This window comes from Lissotriton vulgaris, chromosome 9, assembly GCF_964263255.1.
Source record: "Lissotriton vulgaris chromosome 9, aLisVul1.2, whole genome shotgun sequence".
Classification (NCBI taxonomy): Eukaryota; Metazoa; Chordata; class Amphibia; order Caudata; family Salamandridae; genus Lissotriton; species Lissotriton vulgaris.
This window is the reverse complement of record NC_141697.1, coordinates 76,554,998-76,573,420: the sequence shown is the minus strand read 5'-3', so window position 1 is coordinate 76,573,420 and position 18,423 is coordinate 76,554,998. Positions and strand designations below refer to the sequence as shown.

The 18,423-nt window shown below is 48.1% G+C and overlaps 1 protein-coding gene across 13 annotated transcripts in view; it reads left to right on the top strand.

The window, feature by feature from the left end:
- The first annotated feature begins 12,676 nt into the window (after positions 1-12,676).
- The window catches only part of DPF3 (double PHD fingers 3), a 414,904-nt gene continuing 409,157 nt past the window's right edge, over positions 12,677-18,423 (top strand). For all 13 annotated transcript variants that reach the window (XR_015299878.1, XR_015299876.1, XR_015299877.1 and 10 more), the window contains exon 1: positions 12,677-12,771. Coding sequence is in view for 8 of the 13 variants with exons in the window: in XM_086937071.1 (XP_086793197.1) it covers positions 12,740-12,771 (32 nt within the window). In the remaining 5 variants the exon portion in view is untranslated. The remainder of the gene's footprint in view (positions 12,772-18,423) is intronic.

Sequence of the window (18,423 nt, the reverse complement as noted above, 5' to 3'; positions counted from 1 at the left end):
GGTCAAAGGCAAGGTGACCACCCTACGACTCACAGCCATGCCTAAAATTGGAGCTTAGGCACTACTCCTAAAGTTGGAGCTTAGGCACCACAGATGGAAGAGCAGCACCCTGTTAGGGGATCACTGACAGAATATCGAAATCACAAATATCGACCTACAAGAATATCGAGTCAACAATATCGAAGGCAAAAATATCGACATCCTATCTACAACATGGTAAGTACAAAAATATCGAAAATTTAATATCGATGTAAAAAATATCGATGTTAAAAATATCGATATTTTTTTAAATATATATAAATGTAAAATTAAGTATATAACACTAATAAATAAATTATACATATTTAAAAGTATCTAAAAATGTTTAAAATTAAATAATTAATACATATATATTACTAATACATTAATTAAATATATACACTAAATATATAATATATAAATACAGAACAATAAGTATTAATACTTATTTTACTAATTTATAAATTAATAAAATATATTCTAATTTACTAATTAACATTTACAAACATAAAACAATAACATAAATAAAATGTAAGTAATAAAAAATGAAAAAAAATTTTTTTACAATTAATTATATAAAACATTGGATAACATAAGGGTAAAAATTACTATTCCTACTCCAGAGAGTGCAACAGTAGTCAAAACTGACCCTGATCCCTAAAAATACCCCTTTACCCAAAAACTGAAAACTGACCCTGAAGCCTAAAAATACCTTTACCCAAAAACTGAAAACTGACCCTGAACCCTAAAAATACCCCTTTACCCAAAAACTGAAAACTGACCCTGAACCCTAAAAATACGCCTTTACCCAAAAACTGAAAACTGACCCTGAAGCCTAAAAATACCCCTTTACCCAAAAACTGAAAACTGACCCTGAAGCCTAAAAATACCCCTTTACCCAAAAACTGAAAACTGACCCTGAACCCTAAAAATACCCCTTTACCCAAAAACTGAAAACTGACCCTGAAGCCTAAAAATACGCCTTTACCCAAAAACTGAAAACTGACCCTGAAGCCTAAAAATACCCCTTTACCCAAAAACTGAAAACTGACCCTGAAGCCTAAAAATACCCCTTTACCCAAAAACTGAAAACTGACCCTGAACCCTAAAAATACCCCTTTACCCAAAAACTGAAAACTGACCCTGAAGCCTAAAAATACCCCTTTACCCAAAAACTGAAAACTGACCCTGAACCCTAAAAATACCCCTTTACCCAAAAACTGAAAACTGACCCTGAAGCCTAAAAATACCCCTTTACCCAAAAACTGAAAACTGACCCTGAACCCTAAAAATACCCCTTTACCCAAAAACTGAAAACTGACCCTGAACCCTAAAAATACCCCTTTACCCAAAAACTGAAAACTGACCCTGAAGCCTAAAAATACCCCTTTACCCAAAAACTGAAAACTGACCCTGAACCCTAAAAATACCCCTTTACCCAAAAACTGAAAACTGAAAACTGACCCTGAACCCTAAAAATACCCCTTTACCCAAAAACTGAAAACTGACCCTGAACCCTAAAAATACCCCATTACCCAAAAACTGAAAACTGACTCTGAACAATAAATATACCCCTTTACCCAAGAACTGAAAACTGACCCTAACACTAAAAGTACTCCTTTACCCAAAATTAATTAATATTACAATTATATTACTTCCCACCCTATTCCCCTATAAACCCACAACCCGCTCCAGTAGTAAAACATATAATTTACTTAAAATTATACATAAATTATCAATTAATTAATCAATTAATGAATTAAAATAATTAATTGACAATTAATATTTAATTATAAAATAATTAATCTTTTAAAAATAATTATTTAATTAAAAATAAATTACTTCCCACCCTATTCCCCTATAAACCCACAACCCGCTCCAGTAGTAAAACATATAATTTACTTAAAAATATACATAAATTATCAATTAATTAATCAATTAATCAATTAAAATAATTAATTGACAATTAATATTTAATTGTAAAATAATTAATCTTTTTAAAAAAATTATTTAATTAAAAATAAATTACTTCCCACCCTATTCCCCTATAAACCCACAACCCGCTCCAGTAGTAAAACATATAATTTACTTAAAAATATACATAAATTATCAATTAATTAATCAATTAATCAATTAAAATAATTCATTGGCAATTAATATTTAATTGAAAAATAAATTAATCATTAAAAAATAATTATTTAATTACAAATAAATTACTTCCCACCCTATTCCCCTAAAAACCCACAACCCGCTCTGGTAGTAAAACATATAATTTACTTTTATATTTCTTTAAGTTATAAAAACATATTAAACACATATTATAACAATTACTTTAAATACTTAACTAAAATTTCTAACACATATTAGTAAATCGAAATTACTTACATCGATATATATGCTATCGATATTAGTGATTTCGATATTACTTACATCGATATATATGCTATCGATATAAGTAATTTCGATATTACTTACCTTAGGGTCGATATTCTGGCCATCGATATTCTGGCCATCGATATTCTGTCCTATCGATATTTGCAACTCGATATTAGTGTGGTCGAAATTACTGTAATCGATATTTTGACTGTTTACCCCTGTTAGGACCTGTTTTTATTGCTGTTCTTTATGTGTCCTAAGGTTGATTTAAAAAGAGACGGACACATGGCTTATGTTTGTACAAGGTTTCATATAAAATTCTTATGTATCATGCCTTAAAGGAGTTATTATTAATCCTGAAAGGCTGCAATGTAGTTTTAATAATAATGTGTGCATGTTATATCTTATAATGTGATCACTTACAATGACTGCAGACGGATTATGGTTACTCAAGTCAGTGTTGGAATGAGGTATTATGACTCGTGATTCTGGTCTTGAATGTGGTAACATTGACCTGATGTAAAAAGATGCTCCCCTTATATGGTTATGTGCTGCATTGTGCATGGGGGGTGGTACAGTGATGTTTGGGTCATGACCCTCTAGGGGTCAAATGTAATGTTGCCAGAGGTATTTCCTTTAGCCTTATGTATATTTGTAAATTACTGTGTATTAAATGTACTTTTCCTTTTCTAAAGAAAAAGCACTGACTGACAATCATTCTGAGTCGGCATTACACTGCTCGGCTTCGCTACCCTGAGAGAGTCAAGTGCTACAATGGGGTGTTTGGTTCCTAGTGAAGCAGTGTATATGGACCCATTACTTGTGCAGGCCACACAACTAATGGCCCGTTTCCTTACACTTCTGTTTAGATGCCTAGCAGTTACAGAGCGGTGCCAGGCCGAGAGGCTGCCATGACTCCTTGTCAGCAATGGAAGCAGATTAACTTTAGACCAAGGCTCCTGCCTCCTTGTGTCATTCCAACAGACAGCCAGCTCTGTCTAAAAATAAGATCCATTCAAGATACAGACACTTTGAAATTGGGCCAGGCGGGAACTCAGGTTTGACTCTCCAAACACGTTTTAAAATTGAACTCAGACAACACAGAGCTCTGGCACATCACTCTTAAAAACAACCGCACCCATACTCATGATTGGATCTTGGACACAAATGTTCTCGGAACAAAGACCAATTGTCATAAATTGTCGCCGATAGCCAGATTTCATCCTAGACAGCAAGGTTTATAGGCAAGGCCATGTAAAACACATAGCCAAGAGTGCTTGATGGCTACTGCCTACTCACAATCCATCAGTACTTCTAGAGCGTGGCTTATCACCCATGAGGGTATCCAGGTGCTGGGTTGCTGGACTTAGTCAATAAGCCACGTCTGGGGTCTCTTCCTGAAGTCCGTCAGCCAGGGTGATGTTCGGAGGTGAAGTGGGAGGGTGTTCCATGACTTAGCAGTGAGGTGGGAGAAGGAGCGGCCTCCACTGTGGCTATGGCAGAAGCGTGGTGTCTGTGCGAGTCACTGCAAATTGAGCGAAGGTTTCGGGATGGTTGGTGGTATTTCAGGCAGTGGTTCATGTATCCCGGCCCTTGGCCGTGGAGTGCTTTGTAGGCATATTTCGGTAGTTTGAATAGTTTTAATTTCTATTTTTTCTGGACAGGGAGCCAGTGGAGGTTTTTCAAATGTTGGGTGCTATGGGTCAGTTTGGGCAGGTTGAGGATCAATCTGGCGGGTGAATTCAGCATCGTCTGGAGCCTTTTCATGGGTTCGGTGGTGGTTTCTGCGTACAATGCGTTGCATAGTCCATACGTCTGGTGATTAGAGCTTGCATGACTGTTTTTCTCGTGCTTATGGGGAGCCATTTGAAGATTCTCCGGGGCATGAGAAGATTGTGGAAGCAGGCAGAGGAGACTGTGTTGATCTGTCGGTTCATGGTGTGTTTGCTGCCCAAGATGATGCAGAGATTGTGGGCGTGGCTTTTTATTGTGCGGTGGGTCCACGGTCAGTGGGCAACCAGGGCCGGACTGGGAACCAGAACCGGCCCTGGCAAAGTGCTCGGCCGGCCCCCTCCGGGAGGAAAGGGGAGGGGGGAGAGGTGCGACCGTGCTATGTGACAGGGCCGGATTTCGGACGTTTTTGTTGAATTTGAATTTAAAATATTTATATAGCGCAGCGTACACCCAACGGTTTCTTGGCGCTTTGGAGGCATGGAAGGCAGAAGCAGAGAGATAAGAAAAAGAAGGATTTACTGTGGGAAGGCTTGGCTGAACAAAAAGGTCTTCAAGCCCTTGCGGAAGAAGGAGTAATGTTTGGCCGATCGTAGATGGTCGGGGAGGGAGTTCCAAAAAGTGGGTGCCAGAAATGAGAAATTGGACCCTCCCCACTTTTTCCTCTTAAAGCGGGGTACCTGTAGGAGGGATTGGGATGATGACCGGAGCTCCCTGGTGGGGACATATTCCTTTATCAAGGAGGAGATAAAGGCAGGGGCTGATCCCTGGCGTGCCTGAAAGACCATGCAGCCGATTTTAAAGAGGGAACGTTGCCGAACAGGCAACCAGTGTAGCGCCTTTAGAAGTGGCGTTGAATGATGAGAGCGGGGAAGGCCGTACACTAACCGAGCCGCCTGATTTTGCACAAGCTGGAGTTTTCGTAGGCTATAGGCCGGAATGCCGTTGTACAGGGCATTGGCATAGTCCAGCCGGGAGATCACAAGGGCAGACATAATCAACTTTAGTGCCAGGGGGGAAAAAAAGGGGGAGACAGTGCGAATAGTGCGGAGAGTGAGAAAGCAAGAAGAGACGACGGAGCTGACTTGTGAGTGAAGGGTGAGGTGATTATTCATTTTTATGCCTAGGGTCTTGACTGTAGGAGAGGGAGTGGGAGGGGAACCTAAGGAAGAGGGCCAAAAGGAAGAGGTCCAGGGACTGGAGAAGCCACCAGTGAGGACCAGCTCGGTTTTGTCCGGGTTCAACTTCAGATGGTTGTGGCTCATCCAGTCCCTGATGAAAATCATAATAGTTTGAAAATTAGAGATAGAGTGGGAGGAAGAAGAAAGATTGAAGACGAGCTGGAGGTCATCTGCATAGTTGTATACAGTGACCTCCAGCTGCTGGAGTGCGAAAATAAGAGGGTAGATATAAAGGTTGAACAAAAGAGGAGAGAGAGAGGAACCCTGTGGGACACCACAAGTGATCTTGAGAGGAGTTGCCGTGAAATCCCCCAGCCGGACCGCCTGGGTGCGGTCCCGCAGGAAGGACGAAAGCCAGACCAGGGCTGAGCCCCCGATTCCCGCCGCTCTGATACGTGAAAGCAAGATGGAGTGGCCCACCGTATCAAAAACGGCGGAGAGATCGAGGAGCACCAGAGCCTGATGTTTGCCTTGGTCCAAGCCCTCCCTGAGTTTGTCCTGGACCGACACCACGACGGACTCAGTAGAGTGCCTGGGCCGAAAGCCCGCTTGACAAGACGCCAAACCGCCGGTTGCTTCCACATGGGCACTAAGTACCGAGGTGACGTGTCGCTCAAGCACCTTGCCTAGATAGGGCAGCAAGGAGATGGGCCGGTAGTTGATTGGGGTGGATGGATCGGCGCCAGGTTTCTTTAAAATAGGCACAATAGAAGCCGATTTTAGAGCTGGGATTACAACCCCTTGTGCAAGGGAACTGTTGAGGAAGGTGATCGGGGGCTGAGTGCAGACGGAATAGATCCGTTGGAGAATGCGGGCCGGACAGATATCGGCCGGGGAACCTGACTTTACTTTAGGGAGTATTTCCAAAAAGACTTCTTCCGTGAGAGGGGGAATCGAGAGTAGTCAGGATTGGACAGTGGGGGGAGGGGATCAACATAAGTCGAGGATGGGGGGGGGGGGATGTTGATCTTGATGTTGGAGATTTTGTCCAGAAAGTAATGATTCAGTGAGTCACACAAGGATTGGGTAGGAGGGGGTTTGGAAATGGTCCTCTCTGAAAAGGCTAAATCATGAACAATGGTGAAGATTTCTCTCGATTTGTTCTCTGCCGCTAGAATTTTGGATGAAAAATGGGCAGTTTTGGCTCCTAAGATGGCTTTTTTATGCTCCTGCAATAGTGTGAGGTAGTGAGTTTTCTGTAGGGGACAGTACTCCCTTCTCCACAATCTCTCGGCTCGCCGGAGGGACAACTTTTTTACCTTTAGGTCTTCGTTGAACCACTGGTTTGCCTCCTTAGGTCTTTTGGTTGATATCCGGCGTAAGGGGGCTATTGTGTTGCAGCCTCCCGCAAGCCAGGTATCAATCACAATAGCTTGTGATGGGGAGGGTAGGCCGGCCAGGTCAGGTGAGGAGTTTAAAAGGGAGGATGATAGTGAGGCAAGATCAGCACGATTCCAGTTCCGTGCCCAGGTGTTTTTTACCAACGGAACCTTAGTAGCAGGGTTGAGGTGAAGGGAAAAGGAGATGAGGGCATGATCCGACCATGGGCATGGGGACACTGATATAGAAGGGCCGTAACAGGGCCGTTTTTGCAGCATAACGGCCCTGTAACAAAAACGGCCCCAGGGGCCCAAAACCGGCCCCCAACCATGCGGCCCACCGGGGGATTGCCCGGTGCCCTCAACGGCCAGTCCGGGCCTGTGGGCAACCAGCTGTCTTTCCAGAGGGAGGCATGGTTGCCAATGATCATCACTTCGGTCTTGTCCGTGGTGAGCTTGAGAAAATTGTCCGTCATCCAGGCTGCAATGTTCTTCATGCAGTTGTAGAAGGTGGTCTTGGTGGTGGTGGGGTCTGCTGAATTGCTAGGTTGCCTAAGGTCTAGATACACCACTGCTTCTCTTGCTCTCTCACTCTTGTGCTTCTCAACCCCACACTCCACGTTGCTGTCCTCCCATGTTCTCTCCCATTCCTTGCCCCCCCCCCACCTGCAGTGTTGCTTCACCCCCTGCCCAAGCCTGCATCAGCTTATCCATTATTTTTTTATTTTTATAAAACGGACTTCAACCTCTGTTTTAAAACAGGGCTTTTACCCTACTTTTTAGGTTTTGCCTGGCCGTAGTATGGGGCTTTGTCCCGCCTCTGTCTTCCATTGGCTAGCTCCATAACTGGAGGCTAGCCATTGGAAGAGATTGGCTGTCAATCACTACTTCCCCGTCAGAACGCGATTCAGGGGCGTTTCCGTGTCTTTTTCTAAGTCCCGCCCTCTCCTCTTCCCATTGGCTGGAATTTTACCTTCCAGCCAATGGGAAGGGGAGAGCACGAAAAACACGCGCCCAAATCTGCCGGCCCGGGACACCCCTGTGACGTCATTCCCCGGGCCGCGCTGTGATTGGCTGCTGGCCCAGGACCTGACTTGTTTTTTTACTTAGCACATTTCATCAGTTGAAATTGGTCTCTCTGGAATCAAAGGACGGTATTCTACAAAACCCCCTGCTGACTTTTATATAGACTGTTTAATTACTCTTTAAGCAGCTTGCTGTAACCTTGTCAAATTTAAAGAGGGTTATTTGAGGTGGCCGAGGATATAAACGAATCAGTAGAGTAGTCCTTGCAGCAGGGTGCGGGTGTCCACACGAGCTAGACAGCACTGCAGAGACGCCTTCCCCCTTCCTTCAGCTGTCTGCGAGTCTCGCCCGGAATCGGCTGCTCTGGAGCTGGAAGCTGTCGCCGGCGCGTTTGTTTTTGTGGCTGGATCTGAGTCCCACTGTGAATTGAAGCGAACACTGCGAGTCTGACTGGCGCCCACTGACAGAGGGGGCCTTAAGCTAAGGCACGAGACCACGCACACTAGCGGAGGCACGAGACCTGACATAGACTCTTAGAGGGGAGACCGAGCTGCCGGCACAAAGTGGCAAGGAGCTCAGCTCCAGCAGCATGTCCCACCTGAAGATCCCACCTCGCTGGCTCAACTGGCCCCGCCGGGGGCAGCCCGTAGCAGGTACTGGAGGGATGAGGTTGGCATGCAGGCAGGACATTCTAAGAGTCTGACGCCCTGTTGTCTTTGTAGCAACAGTTGTTGCTTCTTTATGTCATTTCAATCAGTTACGGTGATCTATATAGTTCCACCGTGCATGTGCGGTTTGTCATGTTTCTTGGGTGATTTAAATGTTCAGTTGTTCCCTTCTGCAGTTACCAGGATAATATATCACTGTGCGTTTTCTACTTTGCTCTGCGAAGTTACCCCTTTTTATCACGCACGACTCCATTAAACAGAGCTGTTGCGTTATACACGAGTACCTTGGATGGTAGGACTCGTATCTTCGTTTCTGTTGCAGCTATTGGCTGTACGTTCCAATATGCTACTACTGCTGATAAGCAAAAGACTGTCATGCGTGATAGAACTACTTGGCATCTGTGGTGCCTGTCGGTCTCAAGCTCACTTTTTATCATCTTAATTTTAAGTTTGCGGGAAACTAACAGTCCGCATTCTCTACAGCTTCGTGTTCAGAGCATCTTTATTTGACTAGAGGTCACCAAAATATTACACTAGAGAAACATTGCATCTTGGACTCAGGATTCGGATGTCTGTTACCTTACTTCAAAATATTTTGAAGGGGTGAATTGGGGATTGTTTATGTAAACAAACCAACAATACATTTATAAATAGCATTCATTCGCATTTACATTACAAACGCACTACTTACTATCAAACCTTTGTTAAAAGGAACAAGTATGGATTTCAGGGGGGTTCAGAAACTGGTGATGGACGAGGCGAAACATTGATAGCTCAAATTATCAATGCATTTTTCATATCTGTCGTGTATAGTCTTGCATCAACCATCTTTGAATTCTCCTGGGTGACAGGTCAAAGATCTGATTGGACCCTTTCATGACATTATATTGACAGGTTTGGTCCATATCTATGTATGGAGTTATCTTTGCATTCAACTATTAGACGCTGGCGTGTCCAGAAATTGCCCTTTGACTGCTTCAATCATATTGCACGAAGCTTTTGTAATCTGAAGTGGTTCACTCTTTCTTTAGAGTCTTATTCATCAGAGCTGTTATGGCCAGTAAGACTTTTGAATACAGTGGCTTCTTATTTGCATAGGATTTTCATTTGTAAATGGCTGAATTAAACTGTTTTGTTTCTTAGAGTTTGCCTAGTTTAAAATATTGTTCTCGGAATGCAGATCTTTGTGATTTGAACACCCCACACCCCCACCGCAGGATCCTATCAGATTTGTTTTGGTTGTAAGGCTTATTTTTTCCACACGATAAATCGCGGGATACTTTCTCTGAAGCCTTTTGCTGATGACAATTACCTCCTCTGAGGGACAGCTGGTAAAGAGCTGCCAATTTGTCAGTCATTTAAATAAAGTGGGTGATTGAGTAAACTCATGCTCCTGATTTATGTGTGATCTGCACTTACACCTTCGAATTCAGGTAAGGCCAACTCGGCCTGTCATCCTTCCGATGTCATTATGCCGTAGTAACTCCTGCTGTCTGATACGCGAGAAACTGTTGCGTTAAGGGGACAAGTTATCAGTGACCTTTAGTTAATATAAAAGGAAATACTTTATTTAAGTAGCATTGGGCTTCAGGGGTTCACTGATTGGCTCTGTGTGTGTGTGGCTCTGTGTGTGTGTGTGGGGGGCTCTCTGTGTGTGTGTGGGGGGCTCTGTGTTTATGGGGGGCTCTGTGTGTGTGTGGGGGGAGCTCTCTGTGTGTGTGGGGGGAGCTCTCCGTGTGTGGGGGGAGCTCTCTGTGTGTGAGGGGGAGCTCTCTATGTGTGGGGGGGGAGCTCTCCGTGTGTGTGTGGGGGAGCTCTCTGTGTGTGGGGGGAGCTCTCTGTGTGTGTGTGTGTGGGGGGGGCTCTCTGTGTGTGTGTGTGTGTGTGTGTGGGGAGCTGTGTGTGTGTGTGTGGGGGGGCTCTGTGTGTGTGTGGCTCTGTGTGTGTGTGTGGCTCTGTGTGTGTGGGGGGCTCTCTGTGTGTGGGGGGAGCTCTCTGTGTGTGTGTGTGTGGGGGGGGGCTCTGTGTGTGTGTGTGGGGGGGGGGCTCTGTGTGTGTGGCTCTGTGTGTGTGTGCGCAAATCCAATAGGTTTCGCATTTGCGAGGGATTAAGCTATTGACATTGTAAATGACAATGCCATTTATTTATCTTCTTTCAAAACCAACACATAAATAAAAATGTTGTCATTTACAATGCCAATAGCTCTAACTTTGGCAAAGGCGAGACCGTTGCATTGTAAATGCTTGTTTTTTTAATTTGCCAATCCATTGCAGATCAGTAAATAAAAAGAGATCACAGTGCCCTTTGTAAGTGTGTGCATGTGTGTTGAACGCATGAGTGTGCCTACAAAATGATGCCACAGTCACGTCATTAGGTCTTTTTTTTCGCCCTGGTGCACAGCAGCTGCAATGCTACTCAACATGGCAAAAAAACATTAACAAAGCCGATAGATCTCATAGGCGAGACCTATTGGCTTTGCAGCACTATACGGCGCGGAACTGTGGGGCTCACAGAAAATTGATACCCTTGCCTCCCTCGATAACAACTTTCATAAAGACCTCTTGAGGCTGCCCCACAGTACCCCTACAATCCCTATTATGCTTGATGCCGGTTCACGCCCGATATGTGATCAAGCAAAACTACGCCCGCTTTTATTATGGTCTAGAATCTGGAATGTCCCAGAACTCCAAAGCTATGCAGAGGCCCTGGACGATCTTTTGTCCCATACAGGATGCCATAAGATCGCTTGGCTTAGAGATGTTAAATCCCTCCTCTTTAAATTGGGGTTAGGAGATTTTTGGGTTAGTAAAACCTCACCCCCAAAACAAGTAATAAAAAAAGCCTTCTGGTCGTGGTTGGACAATGAAATGCTGTGCAATCCTAATCACTGCAAAACTGTTGTCCAGTTCCTGTTAATCAAAGAGCTTCCTTTTAGGGAACCCTACCTGGACTCCATCCATAACTCTGGAGACAGAGCATTGTATATAAAATTCAGGTTAGGTGTCCTCCCTCTTTGTCAATTTACCTCATCCTGGAAACCGCCCCTGCAAACGGTGCCATATTGTCCCTTTTGCGGATCCAGGGTTGAAACTGTTGCACATATGTTGTTTGAATGTAACACCTACGTTGCACCCAGGAAGTTGTGGTTGAAACCACTATGTAGGACCCTGGGAACAAGATCGCATGTAGAAGCCCTACGCATATTGTGCACTGATTCAAGACCCTTCTTCGCCTGCTGTTTGGCAAAATTTTTAGGCTGGGCCTGGCGGTTACGAACTGCAAAAAAACTGTTGATACAGTAGTATGCATTATTTCCTCTTCTCCCCTGCTTAAAGAATCCCATTTGACTATTTAGATTGTTCTTATCATATAATATGTAAAAATTGTATTGTATTGTATGCGCCAAATATTGTTTTTATTTGTTGTAAAATGCAGCTTTTATGATATGTTTTTATATCGAAATAAAGCTTATTCATTCATTCTATTGGCTTTGCCAATGCTTGTTTACAGTTTGTTTGCACTGCACTAACGTTCTGGCCTTTTGACCTCTTAAGCAGAAGCCTATTCTTTGGTTCCAGAAGACAGAAGATTCAATCCATGAGTAAAAGACATAAATCTTAAATTAGCCACTGGTACCATCACTTTTATTCCTAAACACGGAGAAATCGAAGTTGACACATTTTTAAATGCGACCAAATGGGACAGAGGTGGGCAGAGCTTGGAATATTTTTTTTAAAAAACACGACATGGAGGATTTCAGTGAAAACCGCTTCTAAAGGAAGATGTGGCTACCAGTCGGAGCTGCTGACTTTGCAACTGGGGAGGTCCAAGTCCCGGCGTCGGCTCACTCTTCTGTGATCCTGGGCACATCACTTAATCTCCACGCGCCTCTCAAAAAATGAATGCGTCCAATTGTAATGTAACTTGGGTGCTCATGTAAAGGGTTCTAACACCTTCGGGTGGAGTTCAAGCTAAATAACAAGTTGCAACCAAAAAAATCCCATAAATATATAACTCCAAGAAAGGTAAGGGGCAAGCAATAAATGAAAGGGTCTCTCCCTATATCATATTCGGGCAGAGAGAAGAAGCAGAAGTTAAATGTTGTCGCATCTCTGAAAGAAAGAGAGGGGATGCTGCAGATGAATGGATGAATGAATGAATGGATGAGGCTGAGGGAACCTGGCAGGTGAGACTTTGCTCCTCTCTGCCTGTCCTGTCCCTTTAAGCCCTGCTGCCTGCCCGACCTCAGGGGCTTTGACAGCTCCCTCATTACCGGCCCGGCCGCCGGCCACGCCCCCTCACGCCGCCCATTGGCTGGCGGACCGGCAGGCCGACAGCCCATTGGCCGACGGTCCGGAGCGGAGCAAAAAAGCTTTGGGAACTCCGAGGCGGACACTGCTCTGTTACATTGTAGCAAAGATGGCGACTGTCATTCACAACCCGCTCAAGAGGTGAGTGCTGGGGGGCCCCGGCCGGGGGCGTGCACGGGGGCGGACAGAGGGCTGGGGGGCGCCCCCTGCAGGCACGTGCACTGCCCGGGGGTCGTGGCCGCTCTCACTCCAGGTCTCCGGCGGTCATTGTGTGCGTGGCGGGGGCTCTGGGGGTCTCTGTGCCCGTGGGGTGTCTGCGAGGTCTGCACCCCCTTTGGAGTGCGCCGCTTCGTATGTTGCACCCGCCCCCTGCCCCTAGGGGAGCCGGACTCGGGGGTACCCCCTTTAGCTGCAGGGTGAGAGCCGCCCCCCTCCGCCCTGCAGAACCCACCCCTGCTGTAACTTTACCTCCCGGGGAGGAGAGAGTGACCCCTGGTCCGTGCATGCGGGGCTCACTGGTTCCTGCAGTTTGCATCCCATCCCTGCACTTCTGCACCCATGCGAGGCTCCCTGCTTCTCAGCACCCCGCATCACTCTGTGTTCGAGGTGTCCAACTCGGTCCTTGGTCCCTGCATGGGGGTTGGGGGGGCTGGTTCCTGCAGCTGTGCATCCCGTCCCTGCACTTCTGCACCCCGGCTCCCTGCTTCTCAACATTCTCACACACACCCTCACTACTCTGCTTTCGAGCTGTTCAGCTCGGTCCTTGCTTCCAGCATGGGGTGCCCACTGGTTACTGCAGCATTGAACCCCTGCCATCTGCACCCACGCCTCCTGCTTCCTCTGCCGCCCGTCACCCCTCTGGTCCTGCTTGTTTACACTTTTTGCTCTCCGTTTTCGATGTGTTCGTCTCGGTCCTTGCTCCCTGCATGTGGTGCTCGGGGGTTCCTGCAGCATTGCACCCCTGCCCTTTGCATCCACGCCCTCTGGTCCTGTTTGCTCCCCCCTCCCTTTGCCTTGTTTTCCAGGTGTTCCCACCGTCTGTTGGTGCCCACTGGGTCCTTCAGCATTGCACTCCTGCACTTTGCATTCACGCCCTCTGGACGAAACCCTCCCTTGTTTCCATATCGTCTCTTGGTCCCTGCATGAGGCGCCCACTCGTTCCTGCAGCGTTGAACCTCTGCACCGACGCCTCCTGCGTCCTCTGCCACCCCCACCCCTGTCCTGCTTGTTTCCACTTCTCGCTCCCCGTTTTCGCTGTGTTCTGCTCGGTTCCTGCTCCCTGCATGGGGTGCCCACTGGTTCCTGCAGCATTGAACCCCTGCACCCACTTCCCCTGGCCCTTCCTGCTGGCCCTCCCTTGTTTTCAAGGTGTCCTGCTCGCCCCCCCTCCACCTGCACTTCCGGAGGGCCCGAGTCCACCCCTCCCCCCGGCCAGTTGGCCGGTGCCCCGAGGCTGGCTTGGCTGCACTCGGAGGGGGTGGGGCGGTGTGTGCCTTGCAGCGCCCTCCGGATCCCTGGACTGACTGCGGGTCTCGCTCACGGGGGAGGGGGTGGCGGTGGATCATGAGGGACTGGGGCCAGGGGGTGTGCCTGCCTGGTGCTGTTTACTTGAGCGTGTGCGCTCGCTGGGTGGAGAACGCAATGTTGTTTCGTATTCTGATGTTATGTTCACAGTCCTGTGTTTTTATCGTATATCGAAATGAGGCAAACGCCTCTTGTTTTGGGATCAGGTTTCTAAGCGCTTATGGATAACAATAATAATAATCCACATTTGTAAAGCGCACAGTCACCCGTAAGGGTCTCTAGGCGCTGCGGGCTGTCGGGAAGATTAAGCAAGCTATTGCCCAGAGTCACATGGTGCTGGGCTAATCTGCCGCCGGTGATCGAACCGTGATCGCCGGATTCCGGAGTCAGTCGCCCTGGCCGCTGCGCCACACCTCTTCCATATGGATAATAGATCATTGTGCAGGAACTAAGCACTGTCCAACAAAGCGTGTAACTGAACATCCCCATTAAAATTGCATTAGATAAATCTCCCTGGCGGGAGGGGTGCTGGGACATAAAGCAGGAAGGAACATGTACCCTGTCCCTGCGGGAGGTGTGCATGGTACAGTAAAGCAGTGCCCACTCTCTTCCTGCAGGAGGTGTGCATGGTACAGTATAGCAGGAACATGTACAATATACAGTGACCCGCGCTGTCCCTGCAGGAGGTGTGCATGGTACAATATAGCAGTGTCCGCTCTCTTTACCTGCAGGTGGTGAGGTGTGCGTGGTACAGTAAAGCAGCGCCCGCTCTCTCTCCCTGCAGGATGTATGCATGGTACAGTATGGCAGCGCCCGCTCTCTCTCCCTGCAGGATGTATGCATGGTACAGTATGGCAGCCCGCCCTCTCTCCCTGCAGGAGGTATGCATGGTACAGTATAGCAGCACCCGCTCTCTCTCTCCCTGCAGGAGGTATGCATGGTACAGTATGCATGGTACAGTATAGCAGCGCCCGCTCTCCCTGCATGAGGTGTGCATGGTACAGTATAGCAGTGACCCACACACTCTCCCTGCGGGTGGTGTGCATGGTACTGTAAAGCAGGAACATGTACAGTATAGCAGTGACCCACCTCTACCTGCAGGAGGGGTGTATGGTACAATATATCAGCGCCCACCCTCTCTCCCTGCAGGAGGTGTACGTAGTACGGTGAAGCAGGAACGTGTACCGGACCCCTGCAAGAGGTGTGCATGAAGCCGTAGAGCCAGCCCCCCCCCCCCCCCCCTCTTCCTGCATGGAGTGTGCCTTGCACTGTAGCGCAGTGACACCGCTCTATTGCATAAGCGGTGACTGGATCCGTTAAGCAGGAACCTGTGTCCTCTCACTGCAGGTGTGCACGGCACGATGAAGCTGCAACCAGCCCCCTCTTCCTGCAGGAGGTGTGCACGGTATCGTGAAGCGGGAACCTGCACCCTCTTCCTGCAGGAGGTGTGCACGGTACCGTGAAGTAGAGCCCCCTCTTCCTGCACGTGGTGCCCAGGCAGGAGTTGTGAATGACGAGGCCAATGATGCTCTCTCCGCTCGGGGGCAGGAGGTGTGCACGTAGCCATGCATGCTTCCTGCACGGCATGTGGACGGAATGAGCTGTGCATTGTAATGGAACGCCCAGTGATGCCCTCCCCCTTCACTAGGATGAAACTTCAAGGGGCGTGCACACACTCTCGGCATAAGACATAAGTGGACGCGCGTGCTGTCCTGCCCGAGATGTGCATGGAATGACGTGCATTGAATTGCAAGTCCAGTGATGCACATTCTTGTGGGGGTGGTGGGGGCGGGGGGGGGGGGGCAGGAAATGTGCTTGAGACGCACGTGGCAGTGCATGCTGTTCTGCTTGATCACTACGTGCAGTGAGTGTGTGAGAATCCAGTGACGTGCACGAGGGCTGCGTGGACCCGGAGTCTATGCTTGTCGGGCGTAGAAGGCCTGGGTGTTGCAGGGAACTCTCCAAGCCTGTCCCTGCAGGAAGCTGTGCATTGGTAATGTAGGAACCTGAAGCTTCTCCCTGCAGTAGGCTGCACCCGGCATGGGTCATGGGCGGCCTGCACCATCCTCAGGAGGGGTGCCTTGCACGCAGAATGTACCGACCTGTACCCACTCCCTAGGAGGCGAATGAGTATATATGAAGCTGCAAGGTGTGCGTCTGGCGCGAGGCGCGGCCTCGCGCCCCCGGGGCAGGCATTCTATTAGTTAAGCGCACAGAGTAGCTGCACGCGGCGCTCTGCTGTAAGCAAGAAGTGCTGATGTGTCCTGAGAGCGGTCCCAGGCGCTATGCTTGCCCGGGGGCGGCCTCGGGTAGCGGATACCTTATTGTGCTGCATATGTCTCGCCCGCCCACTCCTAAGTCTGCAGCCCTGGTGTGCCTGAATTAATGATTGATTGATTAATGCTGTGTAATAGAGGTTATCCTGTCCTTAAGGCGCTTGTGACAGGTTCAGTAAATTACATTACTTGTTTGCACAGGATCACAGCGTTGCGAACATCAAATTTAAACCTCAAAGATTGAAACTCCAGTTTCTTGGTTACACAGTGGCAGCTTAAGAAAGGCTAAAGTTAAGGTGTAACATTGTAGCGCCAACATGGTTACGGGTTAAGTCTTCAAGGTGCTCTAGATGTCCTCAATTTAAACCGTGTAGATGCAGCGCGTCCTACGCCGTCTTGTGAGCGCCCTCCTGGAGGCGTTTTTTCGAAGGAGGGGTCGGATTCTTAAGTCAGGCCTCATTATCGAGGCGCTTTCTGCACGGATATTCGGGGGCTCCTGTGAGGGGATGCGGAAGTGAGGTCACGTGAGGGGCTCCTGCGGGTAGAAGGATGGAGGACGGGGTGGGTGGGGGTGCCACACGAGTGGCTAAGCAAGCGGGGCCTCCCGTAAGGGCCTCACGGGGGGAAGAAGTGGGGGCTAACAGAAGGGGGTGTGAGGTGGGGGCTGGTTTGCACATTCCTGCTCGGATGGCGGGATGCTGTTTGTTTTCCCAGAGAGATTTCAGGGAAAGGAAGGAAGTGCCCCAGAGGGAAGGTGGTCGTACACAATGTGTGATCGTTTGGTGGAGTGTTTCTCGGGGAGTTTTGGGGGTCTGGAGAGATGGTGGGCATCATGGCAGTAAAGTAAGCACCCTCTTCTCAAAGTGACAGGCGCGATGCTCTGTTTTCGTGTGAGCTGGCAGGCGGGGTTGTTATCGCGTCAGACCAGAAGTGCTGGGTTATTTAAAGTTAGGGCCTTGTTTACAGAACTCGAGGGCAGGTCTGCTCGAGGGGCTTTATGCGGTCAGCCAGCCCCCCCCCCTCCACCCGAACAGGCCTGGAGACTCTTGCTAATGTAGCCTCCGAGGCCCTGAAATCAGCCATTATTGTAACTTTAGCAAAGACCCCACAATAGAAAGGTGTCTGAAGCGGGGACCCCCTTTGAGCTTCAAACAACGAATGCAAATTCTTCCGCCCACTGGAGGGGCGTGCACGTGATTTTTAAAGATCATATTAATTGCCCCCCCCCCTCAAACCCGTGCACTAGGCCTATGAATTTCTGTGATTTAAGATTTAGAAGTTTCATTGTTACGCATTACTAGCCTGTATCGTTACTGTGGCAAATGTGTGTTGTATTGTCATTAAATTAGCGCTGCATACTCTGAGGCGGCGCTGTAAGCGGCATTTTGCGGTTGGCTAGCACGCTACCCCGTGGGTGTGCTTGGATCGATTCGTGTGTGGGAGGACCTGAGTTGTGCTTTTGATGTGTCTTTGCGCTGCAGGTGTGGTGCGCAGTGAAGCGAAAGGAATGATTGATAAGGCGCTAGTGCGTGGATGGAGAAGTGCGTGAATGCATAATTTATGTAAAGTACACGCACCACCGGCGAGGGGTCTAAGAGCGCCCATGTCTAGGGTAAGACCTCTGCCCAAGATCACACATGCTTATTATGATCGATGATTATTTTTGCGCTCCTTTAACCATGTAAGGGCCTCTTGGCGCTGTCACAGACGTCCCCCTCATTCTAAATGTGTATAGGGACAGGATTTGTATTACTTTGTGTTAAGTGCACTCCCCCCTCATCAGGCTCAATTGGTGTCGTGGACAATTTAGCCACTAAACCCCTTCTTTATGGATCGGGTTCCAGAAGTGGTTGGTGGCAGCGCCTGGAGTAGGGAGTGCCTTGGGGTGCTCGGTAGGGGCCTGGCGCTGTAGGCCAGTGGTGGACGGGTCCATGGAGTGAGACGTGAGAAGCGGGCGCTGCTACTGAACATGGACACCTGCAAGCGAAGTGCT